This window comes from Larus michahellis, chromosome 21 (assembly GCF_964199755.1).
Source record: "Larus michahellis chromosome 21, bLarMic1.1, whole genome shotgun sequence".
Classification (NCBI taxonomy): Eukaryota; Metazoa; Chordata; class Aves; order Charadriiformes; family Laridae; genus Larus; species Larus michahellis.
This window is the reverse complement of record NC_133916.1, coordinates 3,167,255-3,184,675: the sequence shown is the minus strand read 5'-3', so window position 1 is coordinate 3,184,675 and position 17,421 is coordinate 3,167,255. Positions and strand designations below refer to the sequence as shown.

At 52.4% G+C, this 17,421-nt stretch overlaps 2 protein-coding genes across 10 annotated transcripts; one reads left to right on the top strand and one right to left on the bottom strand.

Annotated features, from left to right (window-relative positions):
- Positions 1-1,694: 1,694 nt before the first annotated feature.
- Positions 1,695-6,348, bottom strand: RPL10A (ribosomal protein L10a). Its single transcript, XM_074564099.1, has 6 exons — positions 5,736-6,348; positions 5,449-5,523; positions 5,251-5,331; positions 4,749-4,897; positions 3,625-3,797; positions 1,695-1,896 (listed from the first exon to the last, which is right to left on the bottom strand). The coding sequence occupies exons 1-6, from the start codon at positions 5,738-5,740 to the stop codon at positions 1,726-1,728; spliced, it is 654 nt and encodes a 217-aa protein (XP_074420200.1). The 5' UTR covers positions 5,741-6,348; the 3' UTR covers positions 1,695-1,725.
- On the top strand, positions 5,953-17,327 carry ZNF76 (zinc finger protein 76). Of its 9 annotated transcripts, none has more exons than XM_074564092.1 (15): positions 5,953-6,138; positions 7,784-7,975; positions 9,342-9,422; positions 10,586-10,663; positions 10,816-11,018; positions 11,824-11,901; positions 12,310-12,426; positions 12,680-12,755; positions 13,105-13,230; positions 13,612-13,791; positions 14,082-14,315; positions 14,709-14,851; positions 15,659-15,811; positions 15,906-16,019; positions 16,357-17,327. In XM_074564092.1, the coding sequence occupies exons 2-15, from the start codon at positions 7,903-7,905 to the stop codon at positions 16,459-16,461; spliced, it is 1,761 nt and encodes a 586-aa protein (XP_074420193.1). In that variant the 5' UTR covers positions 5,953-6,138; positions 7,784-7,902; the 3' UTR covers positions 16,462-17,327. The 9 variants fall into 9 exon arrangements, with proteins under 9 accessions (XP_074420193.1, XP_074420192.1, XP_074420191.1 ...); XM_074564091.1 differs by lacking the exon at positions 5,953-6,138 and adding an exon at positions 6,404-6,444; XM_074564090.1 differs by lacking the exon at positions 5,953-6,138 and adding an exon at positions 6,454-6,558.
- The last annotated feature ends 94 nt before the right edge of the window (positions 17,328-17,421 follow it).

Below are 17,421 nucleotides of genomic sequence, written 5' to 3'. Positions count from 1 at the left end.
CAGTGACCGTTGAGAGGGTCTTTCGTATTTAGAAGGAAAAAAAAAAAGAAGATTAAAAAAAAAAAACGACGACAAAAATAAAAACACCCCGGGAACGACTAACCCCATGGCGGTGGCCCCGGTGTGATGCAGCCGCTCGTGCTCCCAGAGTTGATTAATTCTTTGTGATTTAACGGAGAGGGGGTTGCCGTCGCTCTGACCCTGCTGGGACTGGGGCTCCCGGAGCCTCGGGGTGTCCTGGGTGCCACCATTGTCACTGCAGCGACCACCTCCGCTCCCCACGAGCACTTTTAGAAGGGCAGCACGTCCTCCTGTGATGGCCAAAGACACCTGGTAACGTCTCCTCCCCCTCTTTTTCCCTAATATCTCAAATAAACTCCCCCCCCAAAAAAAGTCCCCGGGGCCACCAGAACCACCCCACTGCGGTTCCGTCCCTCTCTTCACCCTCATCCATGACCCAGAAAAGGTTTGAAAGGCTGAAAATGGCATCATCAGCCCCCTCGGATGTATTGAATGTTTCGACGCGGTGAACATAAATAAGGGTTGTTGGTTTTTTTGGTTTGTTGTTTTTGGTTTTTTTTTTTTTTTTCATGTTGGAATATTTATATCTGCCTTTTGCAGCGGGCCACGATTTACCATCTCCAGCAAAAAATGATTAAAGTAATGAGAAAGATGTAGTTCATGAAGTTATTTGCACTTGATTAAAAGAAAAAAAGAAACGTATCTGAACTTTGTAAAAAAGAAATGTTTGCATTTTGTATTGTCTTTTTTTAATTATTAAATGGAATTTCTTGGTGTTGTGTTGATCTTTCAGAAACTGGCTCTGACGCTTATTTAAAGGTTCCTAACAGCAGGATCCAAAGCTATTTTCATTGTTCTGTTCCCTCGGATGCTAAGACAAGCTCTTTTCAAGGGCATAGGGGTTTTTTTTCCCCCCAGAAGCTTAAATCCGCTACACTTCCATAAGCTCACCAGTCATTACACAATGTATTTATTTATATACGTTAATTAGATGCAATGTATCTCATTTTTAGCCCAGAACACGGAGTTGGACAGGGACTAGCTCAGAGGGAAGCAGAGGGGGATAGAAAACTCTTTACCTTGGCCCCAACTCCCCCTCTGAGCTCCACCTCAACCCCCCAGCACCCCGGCTCCTCCAGGTAACTGGGACCAGCTGGAAGACCCCCATCAACTCCTCATGAGCTGCTGCTGGGCAGGACCCTGTGGCACCAGTCATTGGTTGGTGTGGGGGCAGCAGAAACCTATAAATTAAGTTCCTCCCCCCAGCCCACTCCCCTAGAGCAAGGAGGCTGCTGGGACAGGCAGAGCTCTGCTTGTGGGATGGCTCTGGGGACCGCGGCACAAGGTAAGGGTCCCTTCTGTGGGTGAGCTGGGGGATCTCGGGGCTTCAGCGCAAGCGCTGAGCTGCACTGCACACCCTCACCTGAGGGAACCACCTTGGTCTTGCCTGTTGAGGATGTGAGTGGAGCTCTTCCCCCTCCTTCCCCTGCTCTTAACGCAGAATTGAGGCTCCTTCCCTCAAATTCTCTTCATAGAGTCTGACATTCTACTTGAATTCACATTACTATCAGCTCACTCCAGCATTCAAGGCCTTTCTTGCTGCTAAGAAGTGAGCAGCTCTTTAACAAACCCTTCCAAAGCAGCTCTGGAGGAACACAAAGCAAACACAGCTGTAGGTTGTCCTAAAAGTTTATTGCTGCCTGGTTAGTACAGGCGCTGGGGCTTCCCCATGGTGCTCTTGATATACAGAGCACGCACGTTCTGCCAGTTCTTCTTCAGCAAGGACACCAGGAAGTTGATGGCCAGGTGGATGTTGTAGACAAGTTCGTCCTCTGTCATCTTCACATGACCAACAGCCACAGCCAGACAGAGCACCTGGGGGACAGGGACACCAGGGTCACTCAGGCAGGCAGAGGTTTTGCAGGGAAATCAAAAGACTGCAGCTAAGCGACTGACAAACAGCCCACTCCTGATCTAAACTCATCATGGGATGGTTCGGGTTGGAAGGGACCTTAAAGATCACCTAGTTCCAACCTCCCTGCCCTGGGCAGGGACACCTCCCACCAGCCCAGGTTGCTCCAAGCCTCATCCAGCCTGGCCTTGAACCCCTCCAGGGATGGGGCAGCCACAGCTTCTCTGGGCAACCGGTTCCAGTGCGTCACCACCCCCACAGTGAAGAACTTCTTCCTAATACCCAATCTAAATCTACCCTCTTTCAGTATGAAACTGTTATCCCTCATCCTGTGGTTACACTTCCTGATCCAGAGTCCCTCCCCAGCTTTTCCCCTTTAGGGACTGGAAGGCTGCTATAAGGTCTCCTGGGAGCCTTCTCTTCTCCAGGCTGAACCCCCCCAACTCTCTCAGCCTGTCCTCATAGCGGAGGGGCTCCAGCTCTATCAAGGTATTTTCTCACGTTCTGGCAGCTGGATATGACTTCTCCAGCTTATCCATGGGTGCTTCCACAGAGCTTGTGGCAGCTGGCACCCATGAACATCTGGCATGACATCCAGATGCCACCTCTGAACCACAGCTTGGGTCAGTCTGGCTCCCTCAGAGTGCAGAGGTGACTTAGAGATGGGGAAGCAGGAGAGACTTGTAAGGAGCTGTGCTGAACCCGCGCTGGAGCAGGAGCACAGCTCTGCTTTAACCCCGCTCCCACACCCTGTTCATTAGGCAGCGTTGGCATCTGCCCTACAAACCGCTAACCCGGCGCAGTACAGATGATTCGCTCCAAACTTCACTTGCTAAGCATGGCGCCAGCTTCACTTTTTGTTTTGGGCACGAGCCACCAGCCCTTTCTTTCCGCACAGAAGACACAGCGAGGCCAAGCCTCTGCCTGCCAGCCCGGCTGAGAAGCTTGTAAGTCAATGCTCCCCACAGGCTGAAGACAAAAGGATTTACGAGCGAGCTGACAGGCAAAGTGTCAGGACATCATTAGCTCAGTTACTTAAAATGCTCCAGCATTTGCAAACTATCACATTTGCTGTGTCCTCCAAGTTGTTGTGCCCCCAGGCGCAGATCAGCTGGAGTCCAAGGATGCACCTCAGCTGGCAGTTAATTCTGAATAATACCCATGAGTCACATTTAGACCGCCAACATGAGATTAAAATGCCCAAACAGGGTTATTTTGGTTTCAGGGACTCAGCTTGCTTTGACAGCAAGAGCAGATATCTGCAGAGCTGCTCCAAAGTTCACTTGCAGAGTCAAGTCCCAAACTCGCCTCTGGCAAAGCTCTGGTGCATGCACAGACCCACGGGGGAACGCCTGGCCTGTGGGCCCCACCCTGCCAGTGTCACCCACTTACTGTAAGAAGCATTAATTATGGCTGATTGAGCTCAGCATTGAAACATCAAGATTAAATCCTAATCATTTGCTCTAAGATCTTTCAACCACAGATAAATTACTCCTCCTTTCCAGCTAGCAGCTGAATGCTCTGGGTACTGTCTCCCTTCGTTGCAGAGAAGATTGTCACCGGCTGCTGTTTTAGATGCGCGAGGGACACCTACAGCCCAGACTGGAGATGGCAGCCACATACAAGTGACCACTCGTCACAAATCACCCTCAGGTATGGAGATGCCTTGGTGAGGAAAAGCCCTGCTTTACCTTTTTCATCTGAAATTTGATGGTAGATTTGACCTCATCAACCTTGGCCACCAGGTTCTCATTGTGAGTGAGGAGAGAAGGGAATTTGCCGGCTTTGTTCAGACCTGGACCCAGGATTCGAGGAATCTGCTTGATCAAGGACTCGGAAGCCAGGAAGGCATCGTACTTCTTAGCTGTGAGGAGAGAACCAATGGAGGTAAGGATGGACTCTCACCTCCTGCACCCAACTTGAGACTTAACAGCTCAGCTGAGACTGCGCTGCTCCATTTCCCCTCAACACGTGTACTTCCACATGCCCAGAGTTCTGCCTAACTGAACCTAAGCTGTTTTTACTAATATTGTATTAGGAATTACTCCTGTCACAACAGCCAAACCCGCCAGAACCCAGCTTCACATCCTGACAGCACACTCTTAACTGTATGGTTTGTTTCCCTGAAGAAAACTGGCATTTGTCAAGCCGCAGGTGACTGACACTGAACTCTGAGCTCTACCAGGAGCCTCCTACCACAGCCTGTGTGCGTGTCGATGGATGGATGGATGTATCGCACATCTCAGACAGGCTTAGCTAGAAGCCCTGGTACCCTGTGTCATTTCCTATTTGCATATGCTTCTATGGCTAATTATGGACCGAGTGGGAAGTTTTTCTTGTCTGCCCAAGATATGTATCAAAATGACTTTGAAACGAGGGAAGGGTTTTATCTCTTACCAAGTGAAAATAAGCAAATTTTATTCTGTTCATTTAAGCACTGCTGGACTAAAGCAAACTTTCTCTTCCAGCTTTACTCAGATTTTGCTGTGCTCCAGCTCCCTGACTGGTAAAGCGAGCAACGCCACTAAGGGTGAAACCTTCAGGGAGACAGGAACAATCTTCCTATATCCCTTCCTTCCGGAGGGCACCCTTATGGAGTGTTGACCTGTCAGACCTTCTGCACTCCCAACAGGTTGGTTGTTCTTCTGGGTAGTTTCTAGGCAGATTTCTGTACTCCAGGCTGACTCTGGTCAGCTTTCTATTCCTGCCAGTTAACCATGAGATGAAAATCTAAGCACAGGGAAAACCATCCTGCTTACCCAGCCCTCCCGAGTTGGCCAGGGGACTCGGAGCCCAGTCCACAGCACTAACTCACCCAGCTTCTTCACCAGCTTCTTGTTCTTGTTGAGTTTCTTCAGAGCCTCTATGTCCATGTGAGGGATGTCAACCGCTTTGGCCTCATCGCAGTGCTGCTGGTCACCCAGCAGACAGACTGAGAACTTGGGCCGTGGAGTTGACTTCAGCCTGGGGACAGAAGGTCCAAATTACTATGAACTGCTAGCACCGCACACACTTCCATGGGAGCCATCACGGAGATACCTTACCACAGTGCCTGAGATCTTCCTCCACAGCTTCTAACCTGCCTTCTCCAGCAGGTCGGTGGGGACACCACAGGGGCCTCCCACACCTCCCCTCATGTTTTAAGACCCAGGGTAGGGGTCCGTCCAGCCATACCCGCTTAGCCGGGGTGGTCTGAACTACCCGAGCGGTTCAGCGCTGCGTCCTCCCGCTATGGCCCCCTTGCCCTGCGGCGGGGCCTGGCAGCAGCCGGGGGGGGCGCAGGCCGAAGGCTGGGTGGGAGCAAGAGGATGTCGAACCTGACGGTGCCGGAGAACCGCTTGTCTTTCTGCGGGTCGTAGTTCTTCAGGCTGATCTGCAGCTCCACTGTCTCCACAAACCTGCGGGAGGGGAGAGGGAAGCGGCGCCGGTGAGGGCCCAGCCGGGCTGGGGGAGAGCAAGACCCACCCCCGGGGGCCTGCACGGCGCCCGGGCCCGTCACGGCGCTGGGCTCTTACTTGCGCTTCTTGACCTTGCTGCCCTGCAGCACCTCCTTCACCGCCTCGTACAGGGTGTCGCGGGAGACCTTGCTGCTGCGAGGGGGGGAAGACAAGGCGGGCTCAGGGCCGACCCCGCCTGGGCCTGCTGCAGGCCGCGGAGCGGGGGACAAGACCCCTGAGCCCGCCCCGGCCCATCCGCGCTACCCCACGGCCGCTGCCCGTACCCCACCGACCGCCCAGGCCGCCCCGCCGGGCGCGGATGGCAGTGGATGGCGGCGGATGGGGCGGCAGGGGCCTGCGCTCACCTCATGGCGGCGGCTGGCCGGAACCGAAGGGGGTGGATGGGGCCCTGCGTGCTATAAAAAGGGGCGGAGATCTCGCGAGATGGGGTCACGCGGCGCTTCGCCTATCCGGAGTGGCGGAGGGTGGCACGGCGTGGCCGCCATATTGGGAGTGGCGGAGGGTGGCACGGCGTGGCCGCCATATTGGGAGTGGCGGAGGGTGGCACGGCGTGGCCGCCATACGGGGAGTGGCGGAGGGTGGCGGGGAAAACCGGCCCGGGCCCTCCCCGCCTCTCGGCTCCCCTCGGCGCGCGGTTCCCTGCCCGCATCTCCTTCGTCGCTAATCCAACGGCTGCGGTCTCTTTGCCTCCTGCCTCAGGCTACCACGCCAGGAGCTCCTCCACCGCTTGGCAGCGCGGTGATGAGGGTAGGCATCACAGGAGCCTCGGCCTCCCCTCAGCAGCCGCCGGGAAGGAAACAGCACAACGCCATGCTGCTGGGACAGGTTCCCCCTCTTGGATTTCAGTGCTATAAAACCTCCTTATTAAGTTTACGCGCGCAAGGACCCACTAAACCTCTCCGCTGGGGCAGGCCCCTGAGGGCAAGATGAGCCGCTCGGCATCAATGTGGGCAATGCGCATGCGCACTGACCGCACCGCCGCCTTGCCCGCCCTGTTCCGGGGGGCGGGGCCGGGGGCCCCGGAACCTGGATGTCACGGGGTGGGCGGCTGAGGTGAGCGGTAAGCCCTGCCGCTATGCAGGTTGCGGGGCGGGGCCAGGCCAGCAGGGGCCGGGCCCCGGTGCATGGCGGTCAGGCGGCGGACTCGGCTCCGTCGGGTTTCCTCAGGTCGGTGCCAGTGGTGGGGGGGAGGCCTGAGGGGATGGGGGGGAGATGGCGGCCGAGGAGCAACTGGGCCTCGGTGAGTTGCTGCCGCCACCTCTCCTCGGCCAACAACACGGGGGGAGCCCCGCCACGTCTCCCCGCCACCCCCAGGGCACCGAGGTCCGCCCACCCCTCCGCTCCCCTCAGGGCTCGCCATGGCGTCAGGCCCCGTCCTGCCCCTCAGGCCGCCAGGCTCGGCCCTGCCGTGCCCCGCCCTGCCCTGTCCCCAGCCCGCCCTGAGGCGGGAGGCACGGCCCTTGTCATGCCCTGGGTGGCTTCGTACCGCTGCCTACGCCTGGCTTTCCGCAGGCAGCGCCTGCCGCATCCCTTCCAGGCCCCTCCAGCAGCGCTGACATCGGTTTGCATGGCAGCCAGAGCAACTCAAAGGGGCTTTGATGCCCCAGCAATGCCCCAGCGACCCTGCTGGCATGGAGCCTTTGCTGGGAAATGAGCTGCAATGCCTCTCAGGACGTGTCAGCCCTCAAAGCAGGCAGAGGATGCTGCAGCTGGAGAGCAGCTGTATGTCAGGGGTAGGGAGCACTTGGCTTAGAGGGCTTTAAGTGTGGCACAAAGCCTGGCTGCACCCCTGGGTGCTGCAGTAACAAACAGAGCGGTCAGACTTGTTTCTGGAAATCAAAATGATAAAATATTAAGCTATCTCAGAAATTACTCATGTAGAATCCACTGCAGCTGCTTTAAAAGATAATCTATCAGCAGACTGCCTCTTTAGCAAAATGTTCGTGTCAGGCTGTGGATGTTTTAACATCATCTGCTTATAGCCCAAAATTCTCTTCCTCAGAAGGCTGTGAACTAGACAGGAAAGGGAGGAGAGAATGAGGATGCTTCCAGGGACAGAGTTCATCGTCCTGCCCCTGTCTTCCAGCACAGGACAGCCTCAGCCTGTAGGTTCAGACTTCAAAGATCCTTTGGAGGATGGGAAGGGCTTGAATGTGGCATTTACGCTATCTCTAAAAAGAGTCTGTCAGTTCACTGGCTTGATAAGCTTTATCTTGTATTTGTCTGTGGGACAGATTGTTAGTCCTGCCTGCTGTTGCTATGGGAAGAGTGCATCTTTTGTCCAGTTTAATCCTTTATCATCTCCAAAATAGTTCAATCCTTTCATAATGTGCAAAAGTGAGTATACATATGTTGGGAACAAATAAAATTTGAATTGTTCTTTTTATTTAAGGCTTGCAACAAAGAAGACAACTCGCTGTTCCACAAACCTCTTGCTCTGGGTCCCGGTGCTCTTTGCGAGCACACTGAGTAAAGTGAAATTCATGTCTGAGGACCAGACATTGGGGCAGGATGGAGAGCTTGGGCTTGCAAGCAGTGACCCTTAGTGACGGGACGACAGCCTACATTCAGCAGGCTGTCAAAGGTAACAGTTCCTTTGGGCTGTGAAGTCTAAAAGTCTCTCGATTGACCCTGTGAAATTAAAGTCAGACTTACTGAAGGTGCCCTCATGGCATGCGAACTCTCACAGATCTTGTATGGTTGCTTGGTACAGGAAGCTAGCAGCTATCTGTTAGATTTGCACAGAAGAGTGACGCAGCAGAACTAAAACATGCCTCTGGTTTGGAAATAAAACTTTGGAGATGGCAGAGCTGTTGCCATAGAAAATAAAGGTTCTGTTCAGACTAGAGTGAGCCCTGTTCTCTCTGGGGTAGCTGGGGAAGTGGAGTTCCCGCTATGGCCTGCCAGGACTGTATTCAACTTGAACTTCCCTTGAAGCTGAGCAGGATGTTTTACTTCACTGGGACGCATAGAATTTGGTTCACAGTAGTGCTTTTTTCACTTAAAGGAGTGCTGAGCTTGGCATTGGTTAACCAGAGCGATACCAGTGCGGAATTTAACACCTGCCCTTATTTTGGTGTGTGGAGGTGCTGCTTCTTTAACCGCCCACTGTTCCTGAGAAAAGGAACATGCTGTTTCCCAGCCTGCGGAACAGGACAGTTGAGTTGCAAGGCTTCATGTCCTGGGGATTGTTCTTTTGCTTTCTTTTCTGTGTGAACTCACTGCAAGTTTATTACACATGTGGAGTGGGATTATCTTGAAAACCACTAGATTTTGTGACACACACACACACACACACACACCCACACCCCAAACATTGTGCAACAGGTGAAAGCAACCTGGATTCCTCAGGTTCAAGTGGGGTAGAGCAGTGTCCTCTCTGCATCAAATAACTTGGTAACTGGAGTGTTATTATAAGGTTACTGAGAGTTACGCTATTTTAAGAGTCCAGTCTTCACAACCCAACATGGATAGAAACACTTTAGGTCCCTTTTGGTCCTGTAATTTTTTTCCAAGCATTGACCTTCCAGCAAAGTAGAAGAAAATAAATCTTCAGACCCCGCTGATGCCGTCAAAAGCTCCTAGTTGAATTTTTCTCCAGCACAAGTGCAATTGCTTTCTACTTCAGATCCAAAATGCTTAGCATACATCATTCTTTCTGCTTCTTGGCTTACAGGGCTGTGCAGGGCAGCTTGTAAACAAGTGATGACTGAGGCTCTTTGTCTTGTATCCTCCTGTCTAGGAAAGGGAGGCTCCAACATTTCTGGGAAGTTAAGTGTCTCTGTGGCTATTCAGGGGAAAGGTTGATAAATAACAGCTTATAAGTAACAGTTTTGCTGTCTTCTGTGGGACTGGGTTCCTTGAGAAGATGCGGCAAAGGGGACAGCTCGTGGAACCAGAAAGACTGGACTCTGCAGGCAGCACTGATGGCAATTTTTTAACTGTTTCAGGTGAAAAACTGATTGAAGGGCAAGTCATTGAACTTGAAGATGGGACCACAGCTTATATCCATCAGGTGACAGTTCAGAAAGGTGAGGACCATAAATTCACCTCTTTCTTTTTAGAAGGACGTTGTAGCTATAACTGCAGTTGTCTGTGTTCCAACAGTTGGGCTCCTCTCTTACCTTAAGAAGTCCATATAGGTGTAGGGTTTTTTTCTTTCCCATAGTTTTGAGGCTGGATGAGCAAGGATATAGAACATGTGGTTTCCTGCAAAGTTTTAGCAATCTGAAAAAAAGGCAAATTTGCTGGTGGTGTAAGCAAATGTTGAAGCGTTGTTTCACCTGTGGGCGCTCTCACAGTTGTCAGTCTGACAGATCACAAATCTACAAGCAAGGCCAGTAAGTTGCATGCTGTATTTGTGCCAACTACAGAGCCCAAACAAAGTTTGTTTCATGTGGGAGCAGTTGGACAGGAATTTCCTGTGAACAATGAGATAATATATTACTTCTGGAATAGGTGTTTGCGGGGGCGGAGATTGTTGGGAGCAATGCCACCTTGGTCGTTGACCCATCAGCCAATGTCACCTCTGAAATGAGGTGACATAAATTAATCTGAGAGGTGATGGGCATTCATTTTGTGTGGCAGGCACCAGCGTGGCACAGAGGAGTCCTGCCTGGCCACGATAAGATGTAAAAGGGCAGGTAGAAAGAGCTCTGTTGCTTTGGGCGGTCCTTCCTTCACCCTCCCAAGCTCCTTGTATGCCACCTCCCTTTTCTGTTCTTAAAAGGTTGCTTGAAATCCGTGTTGTATGCCTGGCTGTGCCCCTTTCCTCCCTTCATCGTCTTCCCCACCTCCAAACACATGCACAACAAGAGGGGTTTTCCTTCTCACCCCTGCTTCCCCTGCCATGGGATGTTTGTGTTCTCCTTGATACACCCCTGTGCCAGAGCCATCCTTCTTGTCCGGGACATAATCTGGCATTTTGAATTAGTGAGATATTGCATTGCCCCAGTGAGTAGAGAAGTGTGGTGAAGCTATGCATGGAGCATGAAAAAACCTTATAATTCATGTCAGAAGGGCTCAAGTGGTGTCTTAAAACCTATAGTTGTGGTTGACTTTCAGTGCAGGCAGGCAGCTCTGCTGTGTCCTTTCCTGTGGGTGTGAATACTGTAGCGTGCAGGAGCTGACGCAGGATCCCCTCCATCCCATCTGAGTCTTCCAGTAAGTTGGGTGGATTTTTTTTCTTTTTTAGAGTCTGTGGCTTTTGAAGACGGCCAGCCAGTAGTATTGGAAGATGGCAGCATGGCCTACATACACAACACAGCTAAAGGTAATGTGTGTTCCCTCTTCTTCCCTTGGCAGCTGGAATAGAAACTGCTAAAGCATCACAGATTTCCAAGGCTGTAGGTAGCCCAGGGAGATGAAGAGTGCCTCGCACTCAGCAGCTCTTTTGCATTTGATTTTACTGGGTTCCTCTTCCAGAAAGTTATGACCCCGGCACCTTCGAGGCTGTCCAACTGGAGGATGGCTCCACTGCCTACATACATCGTCCTGTCATCATGCCACCTGGCAGCACCATCCTGGAAGTGCAGGCAGAAACTGGGCTCGAGGAGTTGGCTGGAGAGGAGGAAGATGATGCCTTTGATGTCGAGACCATGAATGCGTTAAAGCAGTATGCCAGTAAGGTGAGGACGCAGCGCTTCTTTCATGGTCTGCCAGCAGCACTGAGGGGCTGGTGTAGTAGTCCACGTTTGGTCTGGGGATTAAATGTCTTCCCTGCATTAGTATATTTGTGTATTTGTTTTTCAGCAATGCCAGCTTTGAGAAGAGAAACTGGCCAGGGCTCCTGTGAGAGTGCCACCACTGAGAGGTGGCTGACAGTTAAGGACCTAGAATGGGGCAGTCTGGGTGCTGGGTGTACTACCCTTAACCTGCTGCAGGCACAGGTTTGGGAAGAGCAGAGAGCTGCTGTGATAGAGCTTGGATTTTTTTCCTTGCTTTAAATGACCCTCCTTGTAGGTGTTTTCTTTGTTTGCCTGGGTTTCTCGTAATGCCACCTGGGTATGATATTCTCTTCCACGGATGATTCAAGCAGCAGATCATGACTAGCCTTTTACCTATCAGGAGTGGATAAGTTATGGCCACTTTTCCCCATTTAGACAAAGGCCTCAAAAACCAAAATAGCTTCAGACACTAATGTGTTGTCACGGCAGTGCTCCATCTGAACGTTTTGGGTGCTGCTACTTTATCCCATCGTCATGGTGTTGTGTGAGAAGGGGCTAGCAGGAGTGTGCTGGTCCAGTACTCAGCTGGGGGCAGCACTACGATTTGCCAATGGAGACCTTTCTGCTGTGGTAGAACCAGCCTCTCCTAGTCTCTGGAGAAGAGTGGGGTGGCACTGCTGATGTGAATGCCTTCCTGCTTGGATTGCTCACCTGCTCCACGCTGTACAGGGAGGTATGAACAGTACCCGTGCCTCTTTGCTTGTAGGTGTCTGACGAGGAAGAGGAGGGAGTGACAAACACCTGCCATAAAAAGAGTGAGGATTCCAGCGATGTCCCTTCCCAGGTCTGAATTTTTCAGTGGTGCATTTCTGAAACTAGGCCAAACTCCTCTTGATGCAGAGCGCTTTGTCAGCTAGTAATTAAAAAAGCTTTGTGGTTTCTCTGCAAAGTTAGCAAATATATTAGCTGCAAGTTTTACAAATGAGCTAAGTGAAGTGTGGGGAGGTGAGTTATGTGTCTGAGAACACCCAGTAAGTTGGGAGGTGGGAATGGGAAATGCTGGTTCCTAGACCCCTGTCCTGTCACCTGGGTTGCACCATATGTGTGCACGAGCTGTGTTTGTAGGAACATGTTTTTGTGAGTGTAACTGAAGGAGTGCATATGTATAGCAAGCAGGGAAGTTATTTGTGTGGGCTTTGCAAAGCCTGCTGTAGTGGCTCACTGAATTAATTTCCATACGTTCTCTCAGCAGGATTTGCAGGAGGAGGAAGTGCACAGCAATGAGAAGGGGCAGCAGGTCGGCAGTAGAGCTTTCCGTTGTGGGTACAAAGGCTGTGGCCGCCTCTATACCACCGCCCACCACCTAAAGGTAAAGCAAGTAACATGCAGTCACACAGTGTGCAGATCAGACATATCCCTGTGTTATAGTGCCAGATCAGAATGCTGCTATACAAACGGCTGAGTTGTGTGCTTGGCTCCCCAAGAGACCCAGATGTGTTAATTGGCCAAGGTGAAATCCAACAGAGAACTTTGGATTCTCTCCACCAGCTAGATTTCTCCACACTGCTTGCCTTCCTCCTGGTATTTGACCTCATTTTAGGGACTGGTTCTTTCTTTTCCAGGTACATGAACGTGCTCACACAGGTGACCGGCCATATATGTGCGACTTCCCAAGCTGCGGGAAAGCATTTGCTACAGGTAACGATTTCTCTTTTGAGAAAATTTTGTCTTCTGTCCGGTCCAAACCACTCTCGAGTATCAGCCCTGGCTTTTTTCCAGCAAAGTACGATGAGCATAGCCTTTAAATCCTTCTGAGAAGGAATTGCAGCATGGCAGACTGTCCAGGACTTGATTGATTGTGGACAGATTAAAGGAGTTGCAGGAAGAAGCTGAATTGTCAGTGGTGTTGTGAAGCTGTTTGGCTATTTCTTCCCCTTCAGCTTTGCAGACCCAGGACAGACATTTAAAAAAACCTGAGAGGTGGTACACAGCTTGCCATATTTTTCCTTCTCGTTATTAATTTAGTTGTGGTTTCTCTTCTGGACAGGGTATGGGCTGAAGAGCCACGTGAGAACACATACTGGTGAGAAACCGTACAAGTGTCCAGAAGATGTGTGTAACAAAGCCTTCAAAACCTCTGGGGATCTACAGAAACACATTCGGACACACACAGGTGAGCAGTACAGGAGGAGAACTGAGCTGCCTAGTGAAAGGGTCTCCAAGATAAAGTACTGCTTCAGCCTTTGTCCAGGACATGCCTTTTTATATCTTGAGTGAAGCAAGGCAGAACTGAAGTTGCCTTCAGACAGAAGTAGATGGGTAGTAGAAGTAGTTCTAGGGATTCTCAGCTCAGTTATGAACAGCAGAGCAAAAGAGGTAGGGATGCCAACGTTGCTAGAGGAAATGTGCCCACAGTCGGTCAGATCTGAGGTCTCGTTGGTGTAATAGTGTGGAGGAGTAAAGGGATACAGGAGTGGAGGGATATGGGTGTCCAGGACATTCCAGGTAGCTGCGTTGTAGCAGGAGTCTCATCCACATTACTCTGTCAATGCAGGTGAGCGTCCCTTCAAGTGCCCCTTTGTGGGCTGTGGCCGCTCTTTTACCACATCCAACATCCGCAAGGTTCATATCCGAACACACACAGGCGAGCGGCCGTACATGTGTCCAGAGCCCAACTGCGGAAGGGGCTTCACCAGTGCCACGAATTACAAGAACCACATGAGAATCCACACAGGTAAGAGGGGAAGAGGGTGAAACGCAGACAGCTCCTCCCCAGGCAGCTGGCTGCGCTGACTGCATGTGGCAGCAGGGAAATCCGTGGGACTGAAATGGTCGTTTCCAGGCCAGGCATTGCAGGGGTAGATCTGGAGGTAGCCAGGGAGTTAAAGGAAATAGGAATTGCTTTATTGGACTGATTATTGTTCCATCAGTCTGTCTCCAGCTATTTGCTCTTGATGGGGAATCCCTTTCCAGAGCATGAGGAGGGTGAGTGGGTTAAGCCGTGCTCTGTGGCCTCTGCCCTAGGAGAGAAGCCGTACATGTGCACTGTGCCAGGCTGTGGAAAGCGCTTCACCGAGTACTCCAGCCTCTACAAGCACCACGTGGTCCACACGCACTGCAAGCCCTACACCTGCAACAGTTGTGGGAAGACCTACCGCCAGACCTCCACACTGGCCATGCACAAGCGCAGCAGCCACGGCGAGCTGGAGGCCACGGAAGAGAGCGAACAGGCCCTCTACGAACAGCAGCAGCTGGAGGGTGAGCAACCACTCTGCTATCGCCAGGCTTGGGTCAGGCCATGTGGCAATGGGGAGAGAGATGACAGTAAGAGCCTGCAGCCGCCCCCCTCTCTCAGGGGATGCTGTGGCCTCCTGCCTCCCCCGTCAAACCCAGATCGGTGTCACAGACAAGGGTAGAGCGTTACCCGTGGTCCTCACTGTGTGTCACGAGTTGGAAACAGACTCCTGCCTGTTCTCTAGTACAGGGAGAGGTAAAGATCCTTCTTCCCAGGCCAACACTGGGCTGTTGTCATCATGATCTTGTGCTCTTCTGTGCTGGCCTTTCAGGGAACAGGCACGTCCCAGGGTCAGGCGTGTTCTTTCACGCTCTGGTTAGCGCTTCTCTCTCCCCTTTTGCTCTTCCCCTTCTCAGACTCAGCTGCTGCTGCTGATAGTGGCTCCCCTGTGAAGACCCAGCATATTGCTTTCCTGTCAGAGATGGAGGAAGATGAAGAGGAAGATGAAGATGGTATGCCTACGCAGGTCTCACTTATCTCTCAGGATGGGACAGAGCAGGTATGGATGCTGACAGCCTCCAGCATGTGGGGGACAGCAGTTAACTGAATAAGATTCTGCCGCTACCCAGCCTGGGTGTTCTCTTTAAGGCTTTTATTGCAGTGTAAAACAGACCCTGGGGCTTCAAGGGCTCTGTCCATCATGAGGGCTCCCTCCTTCCAGCCTTACCTCACTGCTGCAGTCTTGATGTGGAGGGTAAAGAACGGGTCTCTGGTCCCCGACTCGCCTTCTTACTGGACGGGGTCTTGCAGGTGTTTGCCCCCGCTGGCGTGCAGTGCCTGGCAGCCCACGCCTCCCGACCAGCTGTGGAGAGGCAGCTCCCAATCTCTGCTGACACAGGCTGGATTTGGAGATTGTTTTTTTAATTGTTTGTGTACTTGTGCTTGTACATGTGCATTTCATGTACTTCCCTCCACCAGCTGCTCGTGTGCTGACTGGGAAAAACTCCCTTCTGTGGCATGGGGCAAAGGAAACAGCTGCCACGAGTAACGCTTGTTTCCTCTTAGCCTGAGAAGCTCCGTGCTGCAGCGATGCAGAGGCTGTTTTTTCAAAGCCTGAAGAGAAAATCCTAAAGGGGAAGGGGAGGTGTGATAGAAGGGGGAAGGCTGGAGACCTGTGAGTTCTCCATCGATTTTTTCCGTGACCTTGAGCAAAGTCCCTGCGGTTCTCTGTGCTCTAGGTCTTGCATGCAGGGGATGAGAGAATATCTCATCCTTACTGAGACCTTTGTGTTGCTGAACTTGGGAGTTGCGTAAGGCTTCCTGAGGAGCCGTCCTGGCTGAGAGCATCCGCTTTTATCCCACCCAGGTCAGTTTGTCGCAGGAAGACCTGCAGGCCCTGGGCAGTGCAGTCAGCATGGTGACGCAGAGCAGTGCCCTCGCCGTGGCTGAGGAAGAGCTGGCAGGTGGTGACACACACACCATGACTGTCGCCAATGCGGGTGGCACTGAGACGCAGCCGGTACAGACAAAACTGGGACCTTCCCTTTTCCCTGCTGGAAGGGAATTGCATTTCCATTTAAAACATGATTGTTTTTTATCTTAACTTTTCTTAGGTTACCGTAGTCACTTCTGGAACAGTCATGTCTGAAGAATCAGCCGTCGCATCCTTCTGTCATCAGCAGGTGGCATTGCTGGCTACCGCCAATGGCACCCACATCGCAGTGCAGGTACAGCACAGCTCCTGCCACCTTCCCCTTTGTTCCCCCTTCCACCCACTGGCTTCAGCACTCGCCTGCTTGCTCTGCTGCTTCTCCTCCTGCTCCCTAATTCCCAGATGCCCTGTGTATGGAGAAGAGCAGGGAAGTGCTCCTTGGATTGCAGAATGCTCCTTGTAAACAGCCTCTCCCCATCGTAGCTGTGTCTCTGCTTTGCCCTGCTGCTTTCTCCCATGTACCTCGTACCGCCAATCCCTTGTACCTCTGTCCTGCTGCCCTGAGCGATCTCGCACCTCCTGAGCCCACCTTTGGGGCAGACAGTGTTATCTCTCTCACTTTCCTTCACTAGTTAGAAGAGCAGCAGAGCCTGGAGGAAGCCATCAGTATGGCCGCAGCAGCAATCCAGCATGAACCTGCAACACTTGAGGCAGCTGTGGCTGAGAACGGGTGCTGAGACCCCGTGGAGCCTCGCAGGCGGGGAGAGCCGGCAGCCCAAGCCCATTCTCCGCGGGGGGCATCGGGAGCTGCAGGAACCGGGGCAGCCGCTGCACGGAAGAGGTGCGGTATGCGAGCGAGGGAAGGCGGCTGAGACCAGTGGCCAGTGTGTGCACCGTGCAGGTGGTGAGGGCTGATGCCGGCAGCGTTGGGCTACTGGAGTGACCCTGTTCCAAGGGCTCTTCTCTCCACGGAGGGATGTTGAAGATACCTGGCTGCTGCCTTCTCCTGGAGGCTCCGCTGTTTTCCTGGGCTCTGAGCAGCAACTTTCCTGCTCCTTGCCTTGGGCATCGACTCCCTCTGTCTGGAGGAGACGGGCAGATCGTGTCTTCTAGTATTTGTTTCTTCATGGCTAAGATTTCCAAGACCTGCCAGTCTTCTGCAGTAGAGGTGGAGCCACAGAGATTTCAGCAGCCTCTGGGAGTGCAAAATTGTTTTGGAGAGGCGCTTCTTGCCCTTTCCCTCTAGGAATGGTCCAACAGCTCCCCTTTCCTGCCCAACCCCTCCAGGAAAGGGGCAAGTGGGGCAGCATCTGCACAGAAGCAATAAAGCCTCATCAAAGCGAGCCCAGGCTGTCCTGGGCTCATGTCTGGAGTGGTGACCAGTTCCTGATGCTGGAGCGAGCGCCCGGGCTGGCTCCGACAGAGATTCTCCCATCTCTTTATCACTCTCTGCTCTCGAGCAAACTTCCTCGGCAGACTCAGCGCTGTGGAGCAGAGCAAAGCGCTCCCTCCGCCGAAGCCGACCAGCGCTTGTCGGGGGGCTGAGCTAGACTTGGACGTGAATACCGAGTTGAAATAAAAACAAATTTAAATTTTTCTTTTGAAAAAGACGCATCCTTCTCTCTTTCAGCCCCTAGGGCCAGTGGCTGGCAGAGGGTGGGATGGATGTTGCTGTTTTGCAGATGTAAGGATTAAGG

Bases quoted from the DNA above. Each gene is read 5' to 3' on its own strand.
- RPL10A (XM_074564099.1), bottom strand. The intron at 5,332-5,448 runs GTAAGAGCCCAG...CCCCTCCCGCAG, and splicing joins AGCAAGGTCAAGAAGCGCAA to GTTTGTGGAGACAGTGGAGC. The intron at 3,798-4,748 runs GTGAGTTAGTGC...CTCTCCTCACAG, and splicing joins GAAGCTGGTGAAGAAGCTGG to CTAAGAAGTACGATGCCTTC.
- ZNF76 (XM_074564089.1), top strand. From the start codon at position 7,903: ATGGAGAGCTTGGGCTTGCAAGCAGTGACCCTTAGTGACGGGACGACA. The intron at 11,902-12,306 runs GTCTGAATTTTT...ACGTTCTCTCAG, and splicing joins CCAGCGATGTCCCTTCCCAG to CAGGATTTGCAGGAGGAGGA. The intron at 12,427-12,679 runs GTAAAGCAAGTA...TTTCTTTTCCAG, and splicing joins CCACCGCCCACCACCTAAAG to GTACATGAACGTGCTCACAC.